The 18814-nt window shown below is 47.2% G+C and overlaps 1 protein-coding gene across 14 annotated transcripts in view; it reads right to left on the reverse strand.

Annotated features, from left to right (window-relative positions):
* SEPTIN11 (septin 11) overlaps positions 1-18814 on the reverse strand; it is a 66316-nt gene that overhangs the window by 16319 nt on the left and 31183 nt on the right. For all 14 annotated transcript variants that reach the window (XR_005932602.1, XR_005932595.1, XR_005932600.1 and 11 more), the window contains exons 3-9: positions 15737-15932; positions 13040-13226; positions 10615-10776; positions 8701-8797; positions 6797-6965; positions 1874-2006; positions 611-798 (exon numbers count right to left, since the gene is read on the reverse strand). Coding sequence is in view for 8 of the 14 variants with exons in the window: in XM_041124080.1 (XP_040980014.1) it covers positions 611-798; positions 1874-2006; positions 6797-6965; positions 8701-8797; positions 10615-10776; positions 13040-13226; positions 15737-15932 (1132 nt within the window). In the remaining 6 variants the exon portion in view is untranslated. The remainder of the gene's footprint in view (positions 1-610; positions 799-1873; positions 2007-6796; positions 6966-8700; positions 8798-10614; positions 10777-13039; positions 13227-15736; positions 15933-18814) is intronic.

The following is an 18814-nucleotide window of genomic DNA, read 5'->3' on the forward strand; positions in this document are numbered from 1 at the left end:
CAGTTATGGTACCGTAGTAGTTTGGTTTAAAAAAAAAACCAAACCAACAAAAAAAAAAAAAACAACAACAACAGAAAAAACCCACCACCACACCAAAATTTCTTGTCTTTAAAGCAAGCTTCCAAGTATTGACTTTTGGCACTAGCATTTTCCATGTAAAAATAACATGGTGGTTTTGGTTTCTAATCTACCTCTACTTACAACTATAACCCTAATGAATGGGAACTGGAGATTATTCTTGAGTGAAAGAAAGGACGGGTAGAGACCCCCTTAATAATTTTGGCTCAGGCGGATAAATCTGAGTCCAGAACACCCCAGAGCTGTTCCAGAAGATGCTGGACAGATTACAGGTCAAACCTCCACCATCTGATTGCTCTCCCATACCAGTTAGACTTCGACGTAAAATTTGAAGGTGCTCTTCTAGAGAAAAATTAAGATCATGTCCCTGGCCCACCCTTTAGAAAAAAATATTTTATTTGATCAGGCTGATAAAAGCCCAGTTTCCAGTCTGGTAATGGGGAAAAGCAAATACAGACATGCAGCGAGAAAGAAAAAACAACCTCCCAAACTGTAACAAACCCTACAAAGGATGTGGCAGACATCCGCTTACTTTTTTTTGTCCTTGTCTTTCTTGGTTTGTTGAGAACCTGCCTGCTGAGCCTGTGACTGTAATAGCTGAGCTGCTGCCTTCTTCTTTTGAAAGTTGTTCAGCTCTTCCTCAAGTTCCTTCTTTTTGTCTTCCACTTTTTTCTTCTCTTCTTGGTGAGTCCTCTTTAGATGGTCAAACTTTTCATGAAGCTGCCGGGACAGAGACAATGAGAATTGGACGGGAAGAGAAGAACGTTCCACCCCGATTACTGGTAATGATGCCTGAAGCAGTTCCGCTGGCACTGAGGCCTCGCAGCATTAATAACAAATCACCGGTCTGTCCCAAGAGTGGCTGACTTGGTGAGAAAAGCCCTGCAATTAGCACACACTTGCACACACAGATGGCAGGAATTTTAGTTGCTGTAGGAATATGACAGGTCTCTGGACACTTCCAAACCGCTGTGTTCCATCCCTCATTGCTTTGTACCTAGGGGACTCTCTCATGCTCATGCAAAGCAATGAAACGTGGCCATTCAGGGCAACACGCTTGTCTGGGGCTCTTCTCTGTACCCCTGTAGAAGTACAGGTTCCTCCGTGAGGCCCAGGAAACAGCTCCCTCCCCTAGCAAGACATCTATGTTTTCTCTGTCCCGCAGTAATCAGCGCTGACCTACATGCACCGAGCAAATCACGGTAGGGCAGCTCTGTCACGTCCCTCTGCGACTACGCTGAGTGGGACTTACTGCCCTCTGGGAAGTCCTTATCTACTTACTGAAAGTCTCCAGAAAGGCACGACTGCTAAAGGGCAGCGCTTGCCATACCGTAGCTGAGGATCCACTGCAAATCGACATTACTTTCAGTAGCAAACATATTCTCTCCTTTGGGTGGGACTGACGAGGTGAGAGAGGAGAGAGGGCTCCCACGGCACAGCAAGGCTGGTGCTTCTGGGGGGTATGTAGCTGCAGCTGCTGTTACAGTCACACTGCAGCATCTTCCACTCGCTCCATGATATATATACTTCTCCAGCTGCCCAAAACCAGGCAACACTCCTGCTCCATTTTACAGGCCCAGAAAAGCGGCAGAGGACTTCTGTAATGGGGTCATGCCACAAGTCCGTGGCAAGACTGGGAACAGAGTTCACATCTGCTTCCTGAGACTGTTTATGCACAGCAGGCACCTTTGCAAGCTTGATGTTAGAATCTGGATGGCTCACCTTCTCAGGGCTCTCTTGGAAAAGCCCCAGCCTAAACCCTCACACACAGTTCTCTGAGTTACAATATACTCACATCTTTCTCTGCTTCCTTCAACTCTGCTTCCTTCTCCTTCACTCGCATGACGAACATCTGCCTCATTTCATCCTCCTTCTTCTGGAGTTCACCCAGGAATTCATTCCTCTTTGCTTCATAAGTCTCTTGAAGACTGTTACAAACACAGAAAAAACAGTCAGAGCTGTGTTTCCAGCACAGTCATGAGTTTCCAGCCTTTGGTGATCTTACCGCACGCGTTGTCTCGTCACAAAACTTAATCAGAGGTCCCTGACTACAACAGAGACATGAACACCTCCACCGAAACCAGTCGCAGCTTGCTAGGTGGCAGCAGTGGGAGACAAACTGGCAAGGAAAAAACGAGCACACTGTTCAGGATCCTGTAAATCACTCGGCAGGCAGGATGACTGTCCTCAAAAGTAAACAGCCACTATGTAAGCATCTACAGCAATCCCTGATGCTCACATGGCTTGTCATCTGTTTGAGTCACACCTTCTCACTTAGCCCACTGTTTGTCCTGAACCTCTTCATTTGAAGCGTGAGATTTGTGGAACAGACACGGGCATATCAGTGTGAAATCTGGCTTTACGTAGTTCAGTAAGCATGACCCGGACACAGAGCAAAACTAATTTTCACTACTCATTGCTAATGGATTCAGATCAGGGGCTTGATTTAGACAAAGCCACCTTGGGAGACCTCTCTTTCTCCTTTAGCTCTTAAGGGAGGCTAAGCCTTTGCGAATGAGCAGCAGCGTTCCTCCTCTAAATAACCACGTTACTGGATCCCTTCATTCCTTTATTCCCCCCTCTACTTCTTGGCATTCCTTTATTTCCCCAGCACTGAGATACCGCAGCAAATATCTGGGACACAAAATATGTTGTCCACGCACCTCTGAGATTTTCAGAACCTCTTAGGAACTCTGGGTGCCAAATTCCTCTTCATTTTATTCCTTAAATGGATTTGGATATTTCAGCCATAATGATAGTGTGGGAATGATAACTATTTCCCCCAAGATGCTTTTCTGAAAAAGCATTTTTAAAAGGAAAACTCCACTGATACCACACAGATACATTGCATCCATGTGCCTAAGGAACACATTAACCACTGGACTAGAGGAACATCTTAATCGCAATAAAGCCAAGCTTATGCCTTTCCTGGCACATGGTGGGGGTTTTGGTGGCTTTTTTGTTGGTTGATTTCGTTGGGGTTTTGGTGGGGGTGGGGTCTGGTGGGGTGTTGAGCTGGGGAACAAAACTTGACAGATAAACCCAAGACTTTGGTTTGACACTGCTAATTGATGGGCACTTCAGTTGCCTCCTGAAATACTCCACAGACAGGATGCCCGGAACCGCTCTTGCACAGCACTGGCCATCCTGGAGGAATTGCACAATGCCAGCTGACCACACCAGCTTCCCATACATGGAAGCAAAAACGCCGATTCTGAAAATGACAAAAATCTTTTCATGGGAGAACAGGGCAAGAGGCATCTTTGGATTCTTAACTCAATCAAGAACCAGACCACTCACAGCAGATAGAGATCAGGAGACTCGAATCAAAACCTCCCTAAAATTCCGTCTTGATTTAATCCTCTGTGGATACTGAAACTTAAATTCATAAACCCTTCTGAAGGGCCTGGCTAAAGCCTAGGAAAACCCTGAGGGCAGATTAGCCTTCACTGCTCAGTGAGCAAAAATTGAATCTGCAATTAGTGACACACTATACTAGGGAGCAGCAGAGCCTTACGGACCGAAACAAAAAACTCTGCATGCTGCTAATCGTATCCTGTATTGCAAACATTTCTTGCAAAGCTCGTTTCCAGAGACACAATGCCGGGTGATGGGCAAGCAGGAAAAAGCTGGCAGGAGCGAGGGTGGCAGGGGCTTGCTGTTAAATTGTCCCAGGTTCAATGCTAGTGCCGGCTTCAAGCTTAAAAACTTACCGCTAACCTAAAGCTGGCAAGCTTAATTCTCTACTGAACTGACTCCAACTTCCAGAGAAGCAAAGTTCTCAGAGAAACTGGCCCGGCAACTCAGGCTGCATATGAAAAAAAACACTTACAGCCCTAAGGAATAACAGTCCAAACCAACTGGGATCCCTGCAGCTTCTCACAGACAAAGATGACAAGGGAATTTGCTTTTAAATAGACAAACATATGAACCTAGATTACAAGAGTACCTTCATTCCCCAACACACACACCCCCACTGAATGATGCCCTTGCAAATAATATTCTTTTAAAAAAAAAAGTATTTTGAGAAAACGAACCAGAGCACCAGAGAAACCAGTCCACAGCAGATGCAGGACCGCAGAAGGGTCTCTGCGCAACAAAGGACCCCATTTCACAGAGCAGATGCCTACGGGGGCACCGGTGCTCCCTCCTCACCTCCTGCAGCCTGGACAAGCAGTGGGGGTTCTGCCAGCAAGGTGGGTCTCGACCATTGCCAGCCTCCCCTTTTCACACCTCACCCAAACACCTACACAGCCCCAGCGGTTCGCTGGGATCTTTTGCCCTCCTCACCCTGAGAGTTACAAAAGGCTCCCTGCTCCTGGCTGATGCAAACTGGCTGAAGAGCAGCGGTCCCTGCGGCTCCCAGGGCCCAGACCCGGCAGAAAGGCATGCTTTTGATCCCTGGTCTCAGAAGGAAGAACAGAAAGCACCAAACCTACTGTTTTCCTCATTTCAGATATACGTCAGCCTCAGCCAAACAGCTTGGGATCATGGGTTTTGTTTGTTTATTGGAGGGAGGAGGCACCCAGAGCAAACTGTTCTGAACTAGCACGTACCAGATGGAGAAATTCTGTACATTTTCATTTCCTTTCTACTTATAGCTTGGTCAAAAGAGGCCTCGTGTACAGGAAGCAATGGAAATTCCTCAGATTCCTTAAAGGGAAGGGCTGAGCCCATCTTAAGCCATTGCTCTCCAGAAAGGAAATCCAATAAAGCCTCACACTTGGGCTTAGTAACAGAACTGGGCTCAACTGATTCCAGCAGAATTTCTATGCTGCAAAAGAAATGCAGCTGCATAAACTCAGCAAGTCACAAATAAAACCCTGAACTGATGCAAACTCCGTGTTGTAGCGCAGACCTTGCTCGGCTCATCACGGAGTGCCGTCTTCCAGAAGCACGAACACAAGGCGCCCACTTTGCCTTCTGCTCTGGAGCCCACCTGGCTTTCCCCTGTTGAGGATCAGAGATGAACCATGTCCGTGGTTATCCGCACAAGCCAGCGGCACGGCTGCCGTCTCAGGGATTGGCATGCCAATTCCTGACACGCACGTGCGTTATGGGGGTAAACTCACACTGATGTGTGTTTGATTCTGACTGCCTTCCCCAGAGGCAGAGAGGAGCGTGGGATGTTGCTAAGGCAGCGGGTGCAATTATTGGGGAAAAGTTGGGGAGGAATGGGAAACAGGAAATGAAAGGAGAAAACAAACACTCCCTCCCAAATTCCCACACAGCTGTTGTCCCTGGCTAATGACTTGGGCTTCAGCCCAACAAAGCTGTCAGACAGCATAAACTCCGTATTTAGTAAAAAGCCAAATCTTAAACATCAGACAACAGCACCCTCTTCACAGCACACCTTGGAACAGCTGTGAAAGGCTCTAGGAGGGTCAACAAGAACATTTATCCCAGGATCTCCCCTTTGGTAACCAGCTATACCTCAACACTAGTCACCTTAATCACAGCATGGACACAGCTGCACTTTTCAAGCCCAGCAGTTGTATGGGGCCCTGACTTGCAGCAGAGCAAGCTGGCTGTAAAACACAGTTGAATCTGCAGGGGAGAGAAGGGGCACTAATGCATCACCTAAACATCTCAAAACCTGCCCTTCTCCAAAGGCAAAAAGCGTCAGGAGGAGTTTCTGAAGTGATTAACAAACTCGCTATTCAACAGATTCACCCAAGTCTCCATGAAGCTCATAGTACTGTCAGTAAGAAGATGAGCATAAGCCTCACTTAAGACTAAACAGTTCATAGGTTTTTAGGAAAGCAAGAGCAATGGCGGAGGCGGGGGGGAATCAGCTTCCCAACCCCAAAATGAGATTCTCCCAGCTTGAAAATATGACAAGTCAACAACATGAACAGTTAAGTTAACTGATTTTAACTGTGCCCAATCGGACACGCCTACAAGCCCTGACTGCATTCTACCACCAACTCTCTCACCACATCTTACAAAAAAATGCCCCCTTCCATGATGCTGAGGACAAAAAGACACCAGCAAACAGTAGCGATCCTCATGGCAGGCTTTGCATTACAGCAGGCTCTCGGCCACGTAGAGCAATCGACAGTGTCAAATGCGGACAGCAAAATCCAGCTGAAGAGTCCAGCAAGGAACTGCTCTCCACCCTGAGTGACAGGAGGAGCATTTAGAAATCAATCCTTTTGACACTTTTTAGTACTGGCTGACAGATAGCAGGTAGGAGATAGACTGAAAGGCAAGCACTTATGAGTGAGGGCCAGCAGCTTATATTTGATGTGGCAGAGCAAGGGATGCCCAGAGAAGGGTGCAAAGAAAACCGATACAACTTCAGCAACAAGGTGCAGATAAGATCCACGGCCATGTGCTTTTTCCTCCTAAACTTTCCATGTTGATCTGAAGTGGGACATATTCTGCCCCCAAAACACATCGCCTTCAAGCACCCTGGTGACATTTTGTACGCTCTAGAAAGCCTGTATGGCCCTGCTGCAGGGTTGCAGACATTTCCAAAACGTTAGGGTAAGAATTGGCTTTCTCAGCCACCCAAACTTGTCCTGTGCTTCTCCTGTACAAATCCTAGGCCCTGAGGGAAAGATTGCATTGCACAAGGTTTTCCTCCCCAGCCACACTTTAGATTCTCAGCTGCTGTAAGTGACCATGGCTATTCCCTCCCTGGTTCTTGCAAACACTGGCACCCCAAAACCTCCAATCTCTCTGGCTGTACAAGGCCTGAGTTACACTTTCCTACCTGAAAGGCTTGCTGTCTGGATCCGTGTCCTTGAACCCCATCTCTTCAAGTTTGCAGCGCCTGTACAGCTCATAGTGTCGGGTGTGCGTCTGCTCTCTCAAGTCCTCCATGTTCACTCGGATCAGCATCTCCCGCAGCTTCACAAAGTCACAGTGATTTTCATTTTCAACTGATAAAAAGACAGACCAACCACAAAGAGAATGTTAAACCCTGGAGCCAGGTCCCCCCTTTCCCTGGAGCCGGGCCCCAGTTTAGCAAGCCTGAGAGTTCTTCAGGCACACAAGCAGAACTCCCAAGTCAGCCTGCACCAAAATGCCTTGCTGAACTGGGGGTGAAACAATCCCACGCCAACACACGGGCACCAGTTCAAGGCCTTTCACTGGATTTGCAAGATCTCTGTGGTGCCCATCTGTCGCACAGCTCCTGTTTCTCCGTGCATTTCTGCACCAGCGAGGCGATGATCCATTTGCACACAGGATTTCAATTCCCACTCAAATCCGCTCCAAAACCAAGTCACCAACAGGGGCCCAGGCGGGCAACAAAGTCTCAGTCTGTAGCAGTGGTGAAAGGCAAGGTTATGAGAAGACCCCACCATGGATGTTGTACCATTTCCATGCCAGCTAATCTTACGAAGGAGCCCTAAACCCCTGCTCCTGGCACTGAAGGGAGGCAGCACACTGACTGTGATATGGCTTCCCATAAATAATTCTGCTCAGAGCAGGGTCTGGTGTGCCATCGTCAGCCCCTGGGTGAGCAAGCTGTTCAGCCTGCGAAGGGCCTGTGGCCAGAGGGCTGCACGCTTCAGTGCAGGCAAATGGTTTGGGTATGCTTACAGACAAGGAGTGGAAGTTCTCTCTTTGGGATGCACCAGCAAGCAGCAGGCATCTCTGCTGCTAGCAGACAACTCTGCAGCATGCCCCTGGGGACACAGTGAAGCACTCCAGCTGCTCCCCTTCAGACATCTTCAGGGCTGGATCTTCAAAGCCTCTCTGGTACCCAATTAAAGCTCTTAGATTATCTGGTCCTAGTCTCCCAGGAACAGCAAGAACCCAGCAGGACACGTGTTAAGTCCAAGACTTCCCAAATGTATCAACTTCTTTCCTAATTGTGAGTTATTCCCAGTATTACCCTCTGGTGTACACAGCTGAAGACAGTTAAGTCTGAAGCTGCTTCAGGATCAGCTTGTATTACTGAGAAAAACTCAGCGAGTTTTGCAGAATTGCCCTGCAAACGTTCCCCTGCAGCTTGCTGGGCCATTCTCCAACTGGATACACAGCTGAAGCCACAAGCAGACCACCGCTGTCTCAACCCTGTACTTCTCAGCGCTGGTTGGGAAAGCAAGGACCAGCCCTATCTTTGGCAGCTTCGGTACAGCCTGGGTTGCAAACTCAGCCCTAGCCAAACTCTGCTCTCCAACAGAAAGGAGCTTTTGGGCAACTTTATGTGGGGTTGCGTACTTAAGCTGCGTGTCCACAGTTTAGGATACCAGGACAAGACATAGCAAGCAGTCAGCGTTGAATTAGTTCCGCTCCCACTTCAAGCTGAGAAGGCAGAGCACCTGCTGACCTCCCTGGAAAATCCCCCAGCTACATGTTTGCATTCAGGCTTGTTGTGCAAGGTCCAGCCTGAACCACTGAGCTGCCCAAACCTTCCCCGTTGCTCATGCTTTTTTGCTGGCAGAAAAGCATAAGGAACAGAAAACGGTAAGTTTTCATGTTTCAAACTCATTATTTAACATCTCCTAGTAACTTTACCCTGCTCTCACAAAACCAATGGCTAGGCTGATGTCACCACTCCACCACCAAACCGCCTCCATGTTTGATAAGGACCATCCAGAGATCAATGCATCTGTCATCAGAAAAAGACAGGATGATACAGTCTTATTTGTGTCCTCAGTAACATACCCTGCACAACACCCCAGGGGTACTGCCTGGCTTTTGCCATCTTATTGCCGATCTTCACTTCTTCAGTGCTGCCAACTACAGCAAAAGGAAGGTGGACCTACAAAAGGAAAGGGACAATGAGGTTCGGGATTTCCTTTGTTGCCTTGCCAGGGATTGTTTCTGAAGCAAGCTGTTTACTGTGGCAGCTCTGCTAGATTTAAGTTGCTTAAATGCCTTTGCAACTCATCTGGTGTTTTAGAAAGAGCAACAAGACAACCTGGATGAGAGACCTGCTCAGACTTAAAGTCCAAAATTCTGAAGTCCTAAAAATACAAGAGATGTACCTGTGCTTCCTGTAATGACAAAGCATGACTATCTTAAGCACAGAAGAAGTCTTACAAACTGGAATTGAATTTGAACACCGAGGGAAAAAAAAAAAAAAAAACCAACAAAAAAAACCCCAACAAAAATCTGTTAAACAATATAAAAAAGAAAATTAAGTACATCCTCCCGAGGAAGGTAGGCTAAAAATTCAGGGGGTTTCTGCTGCTAGAAATAACTGCTAATACTTCCTCTTAAACAGGGCAAAGCTGTGAGCAAGGGGAAGAGCAGAGTCGACCCAGCCCTGGGCCGATGCGTCTGAGTCACCGAGCTCTGCTCCATCCCAGTCTCTCCACGGGTGTGGTGGTGACAAACTGGGATGTACTCCCAGAAGCGTGGCTGCTGCCAGGAAGCAGCTGGCCTCTGCCACCAGCCCACCCCCGTGGTGCTCTCCCTGCCTTAACAGCATCCAAAACGGCTGGGCGCAAGCTCCGGGAGCGGATGCCATGTCGGCCAAGCCGTGGTCACAGGCTGGGCGGGAGGGGAAGAAGCCAAGCGGCAGAGGAGATGCGATTAACTGGCAAAGGAGTTTCCCAGCAGCAGGGCTGCACCAGAGGAAGGCAAAACACACACTGCACACTGGCAGAACCACGTCCCTTCTCTGTGCCAGCTTCTCTCTGCTGAGAACACAACATAGACAGGGAAAAGAGGCAATACAGAGGTTTGGAGAGGGTCTGATATGCAGCTGGATGAGACAATTGCCCATCTACAAGCAGTTGTGCAGGGAAACTCAAAAAAAAGCCTTCAAGTTGCAAGGAAATTGCTTAATCTTGATGCCTCTGTTCCATGTAAAAACACAGATAACTCAACCCCATCCTTGCACTTGCTGTTGAGTGCACTTGCTTTGGCGTTGGCACGTCCTCTTGGGTGTTACGTGCCCCGCTAAAGCCACTCAAGGGCCCTGTCAGCACTGCCGGGATGCACGTCACTGCCAGAAACCCTGAGCTCAGGTTCTTCCCCTTGCGCTCCAAGTCAGGCCCATGGGGAACAGTTGTTTCCCTCTGTAAACCCCACTAAAACGTTTGGTCTACCCCAGCCCTGTTTGCCCTCAAATCCCACCCCTGTTGCTAGAGGAAAGGGAAAGGAGGTAAAAGCCAGAGCCCTTGCTGCTGATGGCCACTGGCCGTGCTGGGAGAGCTGGAACATGATTGACGGGGCTCTCACCGGAAAGCGAAACAAAGGCAGAAGTGAATCACCCCCCACTAAGCAACAAGTGGTCGTTTGGGACAGGAAACCCAAACCCCAGCCCTTTGCCCTGACCGCGTCAGGGCCCTGCCTCCCATCCTCTTCCTTTCCCGAGATGGGAATACTGCAGTAGGGGAAGGATATGAAAAAATACTCAGAGGAGAATCATTTATCAGACAATGAAGCTCATCAGGCCAGGCAGCCCATGTGTGACAGGTATCTCCAGCTCAAAAAGCCTTTTGGCCAGCCTGCTATCTGTGCTTAGACTGCAGTTCTAAAGCCAAAAGAAACACGGTACAAAGTGCCCTGCCATCAAGGATGGGCCCACGCAAACCAAGGCAAGCAAACGCCCCCAAAAAACCAACATACGCTCATCGTGGCATTTATCTCAGCCACTGTCTCTTCATCCGTCGGGAACTGGTAGATCTGGACGCCATTGCTGACCAGCTCGCTCATGATTTTACTCTTGAACTTGTGCAACTCGTTTTTTGCAATGGTGTCAGCCTTGGCAATGATGGGGATGATGTTCACCTGCAAAACAGAGACAGCACCTCCACGTACAGGACTGCACACGTTGCATCACTGGGAGAGGACGGAGAGCATGCAACCTGCCACAACGGCCCTAAAAGTGGCACCAGCCACCACCCCCGCAGCAGAAGACCTTCCCTGGGGCTGCTGCTGACAGCACCGCTGCCTCAGAATTTTCAGGCAGCAGCGATGATGACCTTAAAAAGAAGTCAAGTGCAATTTGGCAACATGCTATTTCCTGTCCTGTCGTATTCCCCTCCTCATCCAAATTGGCTGGACAGGAAATGCTGTCATAAATTATTACAAGCTGTTCCAAAAAAAGGAAATTACCATCTAAGCACTTCTCCTCCACGCTGCAGCAGGCTGGATTACTGCAAGCGACACTCTCAGACAATAGCCTCTCATGGGCGTTTGCTCGGGTATTGTTATCAGGGACACCGGGGTGGGCAGCAGTGCTGCTGTTACCCACTGGAAATGGAAGCAGATGGTCCATATCCAGCCACGCTACACGCAGGGTGGAGGCTGGCAGTAACACAGGCACGATTCCTCCACCCGCATGCCCTCACACGCTCCCATACACCACTCTACTGCAGGACTAGGGTTGACTTGTCCCACCACAGCTCTAAGACAATCATCCAAAGGAACCGCATGATGGAGTTAACGCAGAAATGAAAAAATAAGTTACGGACTCTCTTCCCTAGACAGGCTGTTTGCAACACCAGCAGGAGGACGGCAAACAGCAACACCATCTAGGAGCCAAGGGGAGACAGCACTGTACCCCCAGTGCAGCTGAGTGGACTGATGCACAGCGAGCACCGCACAAGTGTCTGCTTTGCTGGGAGAGGCCAAGAATGCATTAGGAGGAGGAATCCTACTTGCTTTCCCTTTCTACTTCCTCCAGATGGACAATTTCTGCTTTTGATCTTGCAGGATTTGCTTTTCCTTGCAACAGCAGACAGAAATTGTAGTGAAGATGATGTTGATATTGACTTATATGAAGGGATTTTAACTACAGTACTTGAAAATCCTCTTATATTACATCGCTTAATTCTGTTCAGAGGATGGCCTGGAGTTATTAAATCCCCCTTTGCCAAAAGACAGAACACAAATGCCAATTAGCTCACTTTGGGTAAATCTTCATAACCCTATTTTAAGTTGAATAAGGCAGGGATCCTTCTCCATCACTGCATCAAACCCAGTAGGCCACTCCAGGAAATAAAGAACCCTTGTCATCACTTATCTTCTGCAGAATCAGGAACCAGTGAGCCAAAGGTGCAAGGTGGACTGATTTAAATTGCTTAATCATGATGTTAAGAAGCACAGAGAAGGCTCAGTTTAAATACTCAGGGTTTACATTTGTACCTCAGGTTTTTTCCCTAGAAGAAGAGAGATTAAATCTTCTTGCAAGTGTCTAGTAAAACACCATGGTTTAAACTGAGCTTGGCTCCCATTCTTGCTAGTCAGGAGAATAACCGAAAAAGCACATGCCGAGTAACATATTTATTCAGATTGTTCTTGTTTATCAGATCATGGTTAGAACAACACTACATTTGCCATAGAAGATCAAATCACTGTTTGTGTCTAGCTGGATGCAGTCAGAGCACGCAGACACAGCATTTTGATTTGTTTTTCATCAATTAGTAAGATGACCTTAAGTGTTTTAGATGTGCTTCTCATCTTATACACACTTAGAAAATCAGGTTTTGTACAAGAACCTAATTAATCTGTTGGACAAAGTGAAATAAAGATATCAACCATGTTTTTGAGTGCTAGAACTAGCAGAGTTGAACTTCAACCTCTCATTTTTCTTTATGCATTTAAGAAGGAAAACACACTTTCTCTCTTTTTTTAACAGCTAACTGATCTTTCAGTTGTGAACAAACCTGCCACTGAACTCGGCCGAGTTACCACAGGAAAGCAAAAAGAACGTCGGTCTCCTAATGCATCCTCACAAATACAGGTTCCTGCTCTCAGATTGCTAACTTCACAGCATAGCTGTGGAGCAAGCGGCCAAGTTTCCTAACCCGAGATGGGACTGGAAGAGGGTAGGAGGCCAAACTTTTAATACATTTCTGCAGCATAGGAATCAGTGAATAATGACCCATTCTAGCAGCTAGCCCAAGGTGAAGTTTTCACATGGCACCTCTGCAATTCCCCGCTGCTAAAAGCAGACAGTATTTTTCTGCACAGGTTTAACTAACCCTGTGGCAAGATCATGAAAGCACTAGTAGGGCCACGCGAGGGTCATAACATGAGCAGCAAGTACCTTACTGTCGAGTTTCTTCATGGTGACCAAGTCTAGGGACTTCAGCGAGTGTCCAGTTGGTGCAATGAAATATAGGCAGGCATGAATTCTGGTGTCGTGGTAATTGAACAGGGATCGTTTGATCTTCAGCTCTTCTTGCAAGTAGGCTTCAAACTGCGCATCGATATATTCTACTATAGGCTTGTAGCTGAAGAGAGAAAACGTGGCACAAAGAAAACCAGGGCATTCGCTACTGAGACAACACAGGTCACTGATCGACACTCAAGAAGCTTCACGGATGCTCTGTACATTATGGGACAAGCGCTGCTCTTACGACCCTCCCCACCCAACCTACAGTCTCTCCTTAGCAAATGTGTGTTTCCACTTGGGAGAGGCACAGGGAGAGTATTATGGACATAATAGCAAGATAAAGTGGCAGAGACCCTGGACTTTAGGTGCATGGCAATCACACAAGGCTGCTACCCTGAAAAAGAATGTATTTTGCAGCCTCTCCAATTACAGTCAGAGCTGCTGCTCTGCCAATGTCACCGAGAATCATCCAACAGAAGAAAATTTAAATGTGAAACCACCACCTACCCTAGCTTGTCCAAAAGATTGTTTGTGATCTTAAAAGAGGCAAGGGAAATTCACAAGGGGATAAAAGGGACTTTTCAGGAATTGAAGCCTGTGTGCAAAGCTCAGGAGACAACTGCGCTGTTCGTGTACTTTGAGGGGACCATTCTGTTGGAGAACAAATAACTGGTGCAGCGTAACGTGCCCTGATCTGACTAACTGATTGTGCTTCCAGAAAGGAAACTTTTCAGTTCCTCCCCTCCACCAAGGAGAGCCTCAGGACTTCCAGCCCAGGGAAGCTCTCTAAGGAGGGCACCGAGACCAAGGCACCAAGCCAACACTGCCACTGCCTCGAGCACTGCATTCACAGCAGCGTTAATGCCCTCCCTCAAAAGCAGTTGTGAGGAGGAAACAGGCTGTCAGGAGTTTCCAGGTCCTCCAGAAACACCCTTCTGACAGGCAGCCAGCAAGGCTCTGGTCTGGCCCCTCTGCTCCAGATGCCATTGCACCTGTTCGAGCAGTTGCTCAAAACCCTTGGTGAAGCAGAGCAGGCTCTTGCTTGATTTACCCAGAGCTATAGCAAACGACAGGCCAGTGCTGCGTGAGGGCTGCTGACACCAGAGACTCCTAAGACAGTACTGAGCACTGCTTGTTAATTTGCAGGCACAAAGGGTATCAAGAATATCAGTAGGTGGGTTTGTAACATGACTGCTGCTCCAATTTCTTTGCTTTTGGAAATTTTGCCCGTGACCATGAGATCCCCAAACCTCAGACAGAGACATGTTGCAAAGAAAGCGGTAAGGCCTACATTGGGAGACCATATTAGAGAAAGCATCGTAAAAAAACAGATGAAAAAAGGACTGCGAGGACTCAAAGCAGGAGCACAGAGAAAATCACCACCCACTGCAGCCATGAGTCAGAACACAGCAGGAGGACAAAAGCTCTCCCTAAGCCTGCTGCCCTGTGACTGCCCCTCTCTCCAACTGCCCGAGAAGGAAGTTGGTGGGGTTTCACCACCAATACTGCTGGCACTTCTGGTCTGCCAAATGAAGCAAATGCAAAGTGACCCGGCAGTAACAAGCTGCAGAGCATCCCCGCTCTGAGCACCTGCTCCTCCCTCCTCCTCTGAGCGGCTTTTGTTCTCGCCGGAGAGCATATGGCAGCGTCTGACATGCAGAGCTCTCCCTCCAGCCACCACGTGCCTCTCACCGTTTTGGCTCTGTAGCGGTAGTCGGGAACAGGAGACCCAAAGCAGGGGCAACAGTTGCATTTTGGTGTCAGGTCAAGCAGCAAGGAAGCGTTACAGAAATAAAGCATTGTAAAATCTTTCTTTAAAAATCTACAGAGTTTTCCTTATGGAACCAGAAGCAGAACATGCTCAATCTCCATGCTAACGGGGATCTTGGTGGAAGTTTTGATGTTAAGCTTGCGTTTTCAAGGAGCTTACGCTGTCTATCTACCTACTGCCTTAATCGCTTTTGGTCAGCACACAGGCAGCGTGCCCCTCACTTGGCAAGGTGCAGAGAAGAGGATCACAAAGAACCCTCCAGAGAAAGCTGGGATTACTGCAATGAGGGAATGCATGGCTCTATGATACAGGAAATCTATTAATTAACCATGACCACAGAATGACTAGTTTTCACACTACAGCAAAAGTCTGCATAGAGGGACACAAGGGATTGTGTAGGCTGCCCAGACTATTCATGCACACAACATGAAAATCAGCACCTAGGTACAATGTTAAAGTAAAAACCATTTCGACTTGAACATTGCAGGATGATGTGAACAGGAGCTATGATCTAAGTTACAGCTCCCTAAAAGATGCAATCTGAAGTTGCAATTTGAACTCCTGCTTTCAAATATTTACATGTTTCAACTCAAACAGAGACTTCAAGTAAGCCTCACAGAGACAAGGAGGGCAGAAACACCATTTCAGTTCTGTAGCCTAGTTGATCTGTTTGTTCTTCACTTCAGTTTCTCGTCACTTCTACCCATCTTGTGGGGCGAGTGATGCTAGCTGCCACACCTGGATCAGGAAACAACCCCAAAAACAGCGAGGGACCTACTCCCCACACAGGGACAGGCCCTTTTGATTTCAGAGCACACCACGGCAAGGATTCCTCCTCCTGACAGAAATAAATTTACCTGTCATCTTTGTTAATTTGATCACCAAATCCAACTGTGTCCACAATAGTCAGCTTCAGACGGACATTGCTCTCCTGGAGCTCGTAACTCCTGGCTTTCAATCTCACACCAGGCTCGTTGTGCGTCGCAGGTTCACTTTCAAACTTGGTATTGAACAGAGTGTCCATCAATGTTGACTTGCCGATGCCAGTTTCGCCTGAGCAGACAAAGGCAAAGTTAGTATGGTCCAATTGCTTTTCCTCATCTCATTCTCAGGCACATTTGCCAGGCTAAGGAGTTATTCCACTTCGGTACCAGTGGAATTAGGCTACGTGCACACGGCTAAGCAAAATAATCCTTGCAGGAACAGATGTGTTTTGCGACAGTCCCCATCTTTACCAATCCCCTAGGACTGAACTGGGGACTTTGTGGATATTGGGAGGTGACAGCAGCTCTGGCTTCTGCTGCTGGGCTCCAACTAATTTCCTCCGCAGGTCACACCGCCTGAGTCTCTGCAGCACACCTTGCAGGCGTACCCGATCAAAGCACCACATGCTGGGGATGTGAATCCGAAATGAGCCCCTGCTATGCAAAAGCTGCTATCCTGACAGACACCAAGATAAGCCAAATGCCTTCAGAGCTAAAAGTCATCACCCGCAGGTGAAGAGCTAGGCTGCTGGGCTGGGAATGGCAAGAGAAACCTGTGGGCTGGGTTTTCGAGGGCATTGTACCACAATCACAGGCAAGGACACCGAAAGGGGCACCACCAGAGATACTAAGCAACACTGACCTTAGGGATTTTTCATTATTTTGGGGAAGGAAAGGGGCTAATTTCACAAATACAAAGAGGCACACAATCTTTTCCAGTAATACTACTGTTAACATTTCCCATGGGAAACGGAGGAATTGGAGAGGACGGGCTGAGGCGTATGAGACTCCCTGAAGAGAAGGTACTAAACTGGAAGGAAGGGGGGAGAAAAACAAATAAGAAATAAAATTTAAAAATAAAACCACAACAGCTTTAAGAATAGTTACTTAGACATTTGCCAAGTGAGTTCCCCTCCTAGGAAAAGGGAAAGGACTCCTTCCATGATGAACCAACAAATGCCTGCTGCTGCTAGAACCCTGTTACTGGACTTGCTACACTGGCAGTGCAACAGAGACAAATAATCCTTCCTTTCCCATGAAAGCATTTGCTTCCAGCAGTCTTCAGCTATTGCCCGTGGTTTTTACATTGGTATGACCTGACCAGCGATGCAGGCTCTCTCCTGCTTGATGACATGAACAGCCCCAACCTCCCCACCTTGCAAGCGACACCTGTATTCAGGACAGCAAGAAGCCATTCTTACTTGAGAAATACTTAACTCTCTGTTTAATAGTGTAGGCTAACTCCTAGTTCTGATATAACTTTCTTTACAGAAGTTGTAAATTCTCTCAATTCCAAGTTTGATTCCCAAGGAGGTATCTGATTCTCTACATGTTTTTATGCTGCTGCTTTTTTTTTCCAGCTCAGTTCCATTCCTTTGTCTAGAGGATCACAAAAACCCATAGTGCAACTTGGACAATGAAAATTTGAGACAGAGAAATACACTAAAAGTTTTTAAAAAAATCTAAAATAGCACACTGCTTAAACACTAACTTTGAAAACTGTTACAGGTTCACTAATCCCTAGTGCAATTAGTAACGTGGATGAAAGCATTAGCCTAAATCCCATTTTTAAGTCAAAAGTGTTTGCTTAGCAATTACACTCTCAAACTGCTACTGCTGCCCATGCTGTGAGCAGAGGGTGGGCTGAGGTAATGCCCTGAAGTTGCTCCAGCCGAAGAGATGCAGGGATTTGGGACAGACCTCCTGGACTGCAGTGTGCAGCTCTGGCATTTGCAGGTCAGGCTTGTGAGGGGGCCCTATTCTAACTTCTTAAACCCTCCAAAATCTTAAGTAGAAGTGAATAATAGCAAAGCAATGCAAAATATCAGATGGGATAGGAGAGCCTGCACCTGGGATTGCCCTCAAGCATCTCTCTGGGCTGTACGCAGCGCTCCTAGCATGAAAATCTCTCTCTCAAAATATGCAAAACCTCCACTTAGAAGACCTCAGGAAACCATTTGTGTCCACAGAAACAAATACCACTACTCAGCAACTGCCTGTTGCTCTGTGATACTCGACAGTTTGTTTTGCTGGCTTTGACTTCGACCATTTTCATGCTAGGCTCAGGAAGGCAAGCGATTACCTACAGCCCAGTAAAATGATTGAGCTGAGATATGCTTGTCACAGCATTCCTACGCTGGGAAGCTGCAGGACATAAAGCAAGCTTTTAAAAAAGAATGAACAAATGAAAAAGGGGGAAGACAGAAAGTATACATGACAGTATAGCTCAAAATCTAGGCCCACATAGAGCATAACCCACATGAAAAGATCAGTTCTGAACTGATGGCACAGACTGTTAATCTCTGAAACCACATATTTTAGTGAGCTCCTGATGTGAATGCAGTGCTGCTGCACGTTGTGCTAGAGGGGCTTTGCAGCATTTTATCCACGCACACCGCAATTCTAAATCTCACATTACAATGCCAACATAAATTGTGTCCCTTCTCAAAACACCATTTCAAAAGTTGTTAGTTTTTTTTTTTAAAGGGGGAGATTTCTATTCCTTGGACAACTGCAGCAATTCGTGTGAAATTTTAATTTGGGGTGAAAAGTGGTTGATGAGCACATTTTACAAGAGAAAAGAGTTGGACCAAATTGCTATGTTAATGGAGACATATCAAGTCATGCTAAGAGATGAATATTTACTGCAAGAGAAAAAGGCAATTAATTTATGCCATTTTGGTCAAAGAGCTGCCTGCTAATCAGGCTGTTTCCTGCTGAATTTTAAATGGTTTCATGCTGCTAGGAGAGTCACGTGGCGGCTGGTAGCTTGAGTGTGCAGAAGTACAACTATTCTCTTATCTCGTTCTTCAACATGCAAAGCTACAGAGAGGAGTCTAGTTTGTTTGCCAGATTTCTTTTCAGACAGCTCAGCCTGCGCTGCAGACAGAAATTCTCAACTTGCTGTAGAAAAATCACAGTCAGAGGGTTGTGGGGTTTTTCCAGCTAATT

The sequence above is a fragment of the Aquila chrysaetos genome, chromosome 1 (genome assembly GCF_900496995.4).
Source record: "Aquila chrysaetos chrysaetos chromosome 1, bAquChr1.4, whole genome shotgun sequence".
Classification (NCBI taxonomy): domain Eukaryota; kingdom Metazoa; phylum Chordata; class Aves; order Accipitriformes; family Accipitridae; genus Aquila; species Aquila chrysaetos.